This window comes from Mauremys reevesii, linkage group 24 (genome assembly GCF_016161935.1).
Source record: "Mauremys reevesii isolate NIE-2019 linkage group 24, ASM1616193v1, whole genome shotgun sequence".
Classification (NCBI taxonomy): Eukaryota; Metazoa; Chordata; order Testudines; family Geoemydidae; genus Mauremys; species Mauremys reevesii.
In genome coordinates this window covers 9,854,147-9,860,146 of record NC_052646.1, presented here as the reverse complement: position 1 = coordinate 9,860,146, position 6,000 = coordinate 9,854,147, and the positions used below count along the sequence as shown (strand labels likewise).

At 56.7% G+C, this 6,000-nt stretch overlaps 1 protein-coding gene across 6 annotated transcripts in view; it reads left to right on the top strand.

Moving 5' to 3' along the window:
• Positions 1 to 618: 618 nt before the first annotated feature.
• The window catches only part of LOC120390424 (Fc receptor-like protein 2), a 28,716-nt gene continuing 23,334 nt past the window's right edge, over positions 619 to 6,000 (top strand). Inside the window, exons 1-4 of one of the 6 annotated variants that reach the window (XM_039513098.1) lie at positions 619 to 780; positions 1,919 to 1,933; positions 2,966 to 3,157; positions 4,645 to 4,902. In XM_039513098.1, coding sequence (XP_039369032.1) covers positions 690 to 780; positions 1,919 to 1,933; positions 2,966 to 3,157; positions 4,645 to 4,902 — 556 coding nt within the window. In that variant the 5' untranslated portion in view covers positions 619 to 689. Of the gene's footprint in view, positions 781 to 1,918; positions 1,984 to 2,965; positions 3,224 to 4,644; positions 4,903 to 6,000 lie in introns of all 6 variants that reach the window. The other 5 variants (XM_039513101.1, XM_039513096.1, XM_039513099.1 and 2 more) reach the window with 5 other exon arrangements.

The following is a 6,000-nucleotide window of genomic DNA, read 5'->3' as shown; positions in this document are numbered from 1 at the left end:
TTATAAACGGGGCAAACGAGCTGAGCAGGCCGGGAGTGTCGGGGGGGGGGTGTTGGGGAGCCAGGGGGATGCAGATCCTCTAGGGTCATGTGTAGGGTCAGCAGCTGAACGCTGGCAATGTGCAGAAACACCAGAGAGAGACAAGCACTCTAGGCTGGTGTAAATCACTCCATTGACTTCACTGGCGCCATGACAATTTACACCCACTGGGGTCTGGTCCTCTGTGTCTCGCCTGGTATATACAAGAGCCAGGACGAGGCTGAACCAAGATCCCCTGCCTGTGCCTGGGGGGTGGCTCCATATGGGGGTCAAAGATCTCCTGGCCCCAGGAGAGGCGATGGGTGGAACCCCACCCCCAGGGCTGCGGCAGCCCCATCCCAGGCTGGCTGTGAGTGAGTGCTGAGCTCCCATCAGCTGGCTCTGGTCCCTGGGTTGGGCATAGGGTGACCGGATACCAAGTGTGAAAAATTGGGATGGGGTTGGGGGGTAATAGGTGCCTATAATGGGGGTGGGGGGTAATAGGTGCCCACATATAGCAAAAGCCCCAAATATCGGGGCTGTCCCTATAAAATCAGGACAGCTGGTCACCCTAGTTGGGCGAAAGGTGCAGCCCCTGCGGCCGCAGGAGTGGAGCAGCCCGTACGCAAAAGGGAAAGCCGCTTCCTTCCTCTTTCCCTAGCAGAGACGTTATGCAAAGGGGAGCCTGTTTTGCTGCGGTGCGTCAGCAGGCCCCTTTCACAGCATCCAGGATGCCGGGGAGGGCAGCGCTGCTTGTGCTGGGTGAGTAGGGACTGGGGGGCTGGGTGTTGGGGGGGGCACGGAGGGGCAGGAGGGCTGGGTGATTGTACTGCAGTGCCAGGGCGCTGACAGCCCATGCAGGCTGTAGGGGGGAGCCCCTGTCCCAGAGGAGTTTAGTGAGATTCAGAGGGATCCCCCCGCTGCAGGGACGGAGAGGAGGACTCAGTCTCCGTGGCCCATTCAGTCCCTGGCCAGTCTGCAGACTGCCCCATGGGGGCAGTTAGTGCCAAGGAAAGGGCCATTTTAGCTGTGGGCATGAGGTGGCAGCGAGGTCTGGCGACAGCCAGGGAAGACATTTCACTGTCCGAGAGCAGGCGAGACATCCGCCCCATTCGCCGAGCCGCAGAGCTGGGGACACCAGGGGAGCAGCATGTGTCCTGCCCAGCTCAGCATGAGCTCCGCTGGGTTCGCTGGCTTCCCAGATCTTCACACTCCGGGGAGTGAAGAGAGCTGGGCTCCGGTACCGGAGGAATCTATCTTGGTCCTGGTGTCTCTGGTATCCTGCTCTGATTCTCAGCAGAGACTGTTCCTGTGCCTCACATACCATGTGCTGGGTTTTCTTTCTTTCTGCTCTGACTGCCCTCAGTGAGTTTGGAGTGCCCGTCCAGGTGGAGGGACATGCCATGGCCAGTGCCAGTGGGGCAGCGGAGCCAGGCACAGTGGGGTGGGGTGGGTGAGCTGCTGGGGTAGCTGGGATGTGCTGCCAGCAGGTGTCTCGTGTGACAAACCAGGCGCAGGCCCGGCAGCACTCCGAGTCCATGGGCTCACCCTGAGCCCATCCCAGCCGGGTTCTGGTCTGTGCTTAGTCCCGACGGTGCAGCTCTAGGAGTCTGGACACCTGGGCTCTCTCCCCAGCTCTGCCCCAGACTCCACGGGAGGCCTCGGAGGAGCCCCTGGCCCGTGTGGGCTCCGTGTCCCCATGTGCAGGGGAGGTGAGGGCTCTGACCACCTGGGGAGCGGGCCCCCTCCCTAGTTTGTGACGCGAGAAGGGACCTCTGTGATCCCCGTGTCTGAGTGGCTGCTCGACACAGGCCAGGTGGCTTCCCGTAACAGCCCCCACACTGGTGTCGGGGGAAACAGCCTCTGTACTCAGCCTCGCTCCTTCTCGTTTCTTTTGCAGCCCTTGGCCTAGCTGGTGAGTCCTGCTCGTCTCTGATTATTCCTGCCCCAACCCCTAATGTCCAGGTACCAGGGGGTGCTGCCCCTGCTCTCTAATACTAGACAGTACCTGGGTACCAGGAGGTGCTGCTGTGATATCACCTCACTGCCCCCTATCACCAGACAGTACCTGGGTACAGGGGGCTGCTGGGACATTACCCACTGCCCCCAATTGCCAGACAGTACCTGGGTATGGGGGGGCTGCTGGGACATTACCCCACTGCCCCCAATCGCCAGACAGTACCTGGGTACCAGGAGGTGCTGCTGGGATATTACCCCACTGCCCCCTACCACCAGACAGTACCTGGGTACGGGGAGCTGCTGTGACATTACCCCACTGCCCCCTACCAGCAGACAGTACTTGGGTACGGGGAGCTGCTGTGACATTACCCCACTGCCCCTTATCACCAGACAGTACCTGGGTATGGGAAACTGCTGTGACATTACCCCACTGCCCCTTATCACCAGACAGTACCTGGGTACGGGGGGCTGCTGGGATATTACCCCACTGCCCCTTATCACCAGACAGTACCTAGGTACCAGGAGGTGCTGCTGGGATATTACCCCACTGCCCCCTATCACCAGACAGTACCTGGGTATGGGGAACTGCTGTGACATTACCCCACTGCCCCCTAGTACTAGACAATACCTGGGTACTGGGGGTGCTGTTGTGACATTATCCTACTGTCCCTAGTACTAGACAATACCTGGGTACCAAGGGGGCACCACTGGGACATTACCCCACTACCCTCTAATGTTAACAGGACTCGGATGCCATGGGGCACTACTGTAACATCACCCCCTCCCCAGTGCCAAACAATACTTGATAACCAGGGGCACTGCCCAGGCGGTCAGGTGCCTAACCCCTTTGGCAATCCCAGCCTAGAGCATAGCCCTGCGCAGTTCCCTGGCTCCGGCCTCCCATGCTGAGGGCATGGGGTTCATCTCCTCCTTTACGCTGAGGTCGGCTCTGTCCTGTTCTCTCCCTCCCTCTCCACCGGTCCTTCAGCAACTGCACAAAAGTCCACGCTGACCCTTGACCCTCCATGGAGCACAATGTTTAGGGGGGAGAGCGTTACTCTGATGTGCAGCACATCCCACCGTCCTGGACAGAGATTCACATGGTATCGCAACGAAGAGTTACTCAGACGCCCAATAAAAAACAGCTACAGAATTGAAAAGACACAGATGCGTGATACAGGTAGATACCAGTGCCAGGCTTCTGGCTCCAGGCGAAGTGACCCCGTTCAGCTGACCATTTCTAATGGTGAGTAACATAACAGCAGGTCGGAGCCATTCTGCCCTGCTCTGACCTGTGGGGCCCTGTGGTGCTGCTGCCCATTCTGCAGTGGGGCAAACCCAGCCTCCTGAAGCAGTGAGCGGAGGGAAATGCCGCCAGCTACCTGCCACAGCTCCACTCGGGGTCTGGCAGGGATCTAGCCTGCAGGTTGGGGGGCCACTTTTGTTGGATGGAAATTAGGGAAAACCACATGAAAAATAAGGGACAATTTAGAGAAACACCATTTCCCTTAGCAGAGCATGTTGTTTTCTCACGTGCGCATTTCTACTACCCTCAGGAATAGTGCAATTGTCATAAGCTTCAATTTAATATTTCAAATGGTCAAGGGGTGTTCCTTAAAATAAGGGACAGGTGGTCACCCTACCTGGAGGCCCCCTGGCTGCAGTAGAAAGGACTTGGGGCACCTGCCCCCAGCTCACTGAAGCCGGAGCAGCAGTGGGGCAGGCAGGCTCCCGTCCCTGCAGTCTGGGGAGGCTGCTCCTGGGTTGGGTTGTGGTGGGGGATCAGTCAATAGAATCTGGGTTTGCTCCTAAATTCCACGCTGCACGCCAGGCGGCACAACCCCTCCCTCCCCCTCTGGGAGCTGCCATCCCACCTCCTCTGCTGCTGTTTCCCTCTCGCTCGCTCTCTCCAGAGCCCTGACCCTGTCTCCTGCCTGCCCCTCGCTCAGCCTGGACTCACCTTCTTGCTGTTCTCTGGGTTGCCTGCCCCTCCCTACCAGGGCAAATTAATGTCTGACTTTCTCCTGGCTAGAAAGGATTTTCTTGTGGTTCACGTTTACCTGCGGCCTGGGGAACTTTTTTGCCTGACTCTCCCTCTCCCTCCCCGCAAGGGGTGAGTGCGACTTGCAACCCACAGCCCGCAGAACCGAGTGCACTGAGTGCCCTGGTGCCGGGATCTCCGCGACCTGCTGCTCTCGGCAGAGGTGGATTAAGGTCTCCTGGGGCCCTGGGCTGGAGCAAGTGGGGGGAGAAGCTCGGTGCTGGAACCGTGGCCCCGCCCCTTCTGCCTGCAGCCCTGCCCACAGACCCACCCCATTCTGCCCTTCCCCCATGGCCCTGCCCCTGTTCGACACCCAGCCCAGCTCTGTCCCTTCCCCTGAGGCTCCGCCCCATTCAGCCCTGTCCCATTCTGCCCTTCCCCCATGGTGCCTCCCCCTGCTCGCTCCTTTCCACCCTTCTCCCCACCCCTCACTTCCCCCCCACTGCCCCCGAGACTTGAGAAGTTCTGTGCCCTGGGGCCATGGCGGGCAGCAAGAGCTCCTCCAGCCCCATGGTCATGGTGGGAAAAGATTTTTTCGGGGGCCCCAAATTGGCTGGGGCCCCTCAGCATGGGTCCCATTGGGCCATGCTGTAACTCACCACTGGCCCTCGATGTCTCTCTTTCAGATTGGCTAATTCTCCAGGCCCCGTACTATGCCGTGTTCGAAGGGGACCCGCTGCGTCTGAGGTGCTACGGATGGAATGGAGCAAAGGTGTCTTGGATAAGATATTACAAAGATGAAGCAGAGATTACACCATCCCGTGTGAACTCAGAGCTGTCCATCAAACAAGCAAGGACACGTGACAGTGGCAAATATCACTGCACAGGATCAATGATCTTCAGACCTAATGAAATTTCTCCTAGCGAGTCTATTTCTGTCCAAGGTGAGGAATTTTTGTGAATGAGGGGACTGGGCAGAGAGGGGGCAGTCCCAGCACACAGGACATACTCAGAGCTGAGCCCTGGTGCGTCTTCTGTCAGTGGTGCAAGGCGTGACCTTGCACTTATGGTGTGTGCGAGGTCATGTGGTGCAGAGGACACCATCACAATTGCTTGAGCCTGACACCTTTTTCTTCACACAATAAGCTGCGGACATCCTGCCCCGGCTTCCTTGGAGGGGAAGGCTTTGCCTTTACCTAGATGCCATTAGGAAAGTTATAATTTGGCCAAGTGACTTTAGTCCTAAATCTGGTCTCCCCTTGCTTTGACACTGGCGTAACTGCACTGGCTGCTACGACTGACTTCCCATGGGGTGAGGTCAGAATCGGGCCCTTTATCTTTAGCTGTAGGAGGAGCAGCGTTACAGCGCAGCAGGCAGGGACGGACATCAGCGCAAAATGGATCCATTTTAGGAACGTGCCGAGGTGGCGGGTTTGATTTTAAAGCTGAGATCTAACAGACTCGATTTGTCAATGTGATAAGAGCTGTAGCCAGTATTAGAATGGAATCTAAATGGATAACCCCTTCTACAAAGCCCCATGAGTGGTTTGCTTACTCATTTTAATGCTAGGTTCTTTTCAGGTCAGCTTTTCCCTGGGACAGTATTTCTCAGCTCAGGTCACTTGGTTATTCTTAACCAATCAACAGTTTATTAATTCACTCAGGACCACACCAGTCTGCCATTAAGACGGCACCAGTCAAGTGTACACACAGCCAGTGTTCTAGGCATGCACTGAACACACCAATACAGTCATACACTAGTGTTGAGGCTTGGCAGGTGTACTGAGGAAGAGTGCAGATCACCGAAATTTCTTACTACATTTATTTACGTTCATCAGTTCTTTAGACCCTCTGATACATTTCTCACACTTCCAGGATTTCTCCAGGGAGGAAAGATACGCTTGTCTCGAAGGCACTTTTAAGGCTCAGCGTGTGGGCCCTGCTATTTAAATAGTTTGTTGTGAAAGGCACAAGTTTAAAATACCGAAAGCAATTGCGTAACGGTATTGTTTTAACTTTCTCTTAGGCCAGTTTGCCTGGGC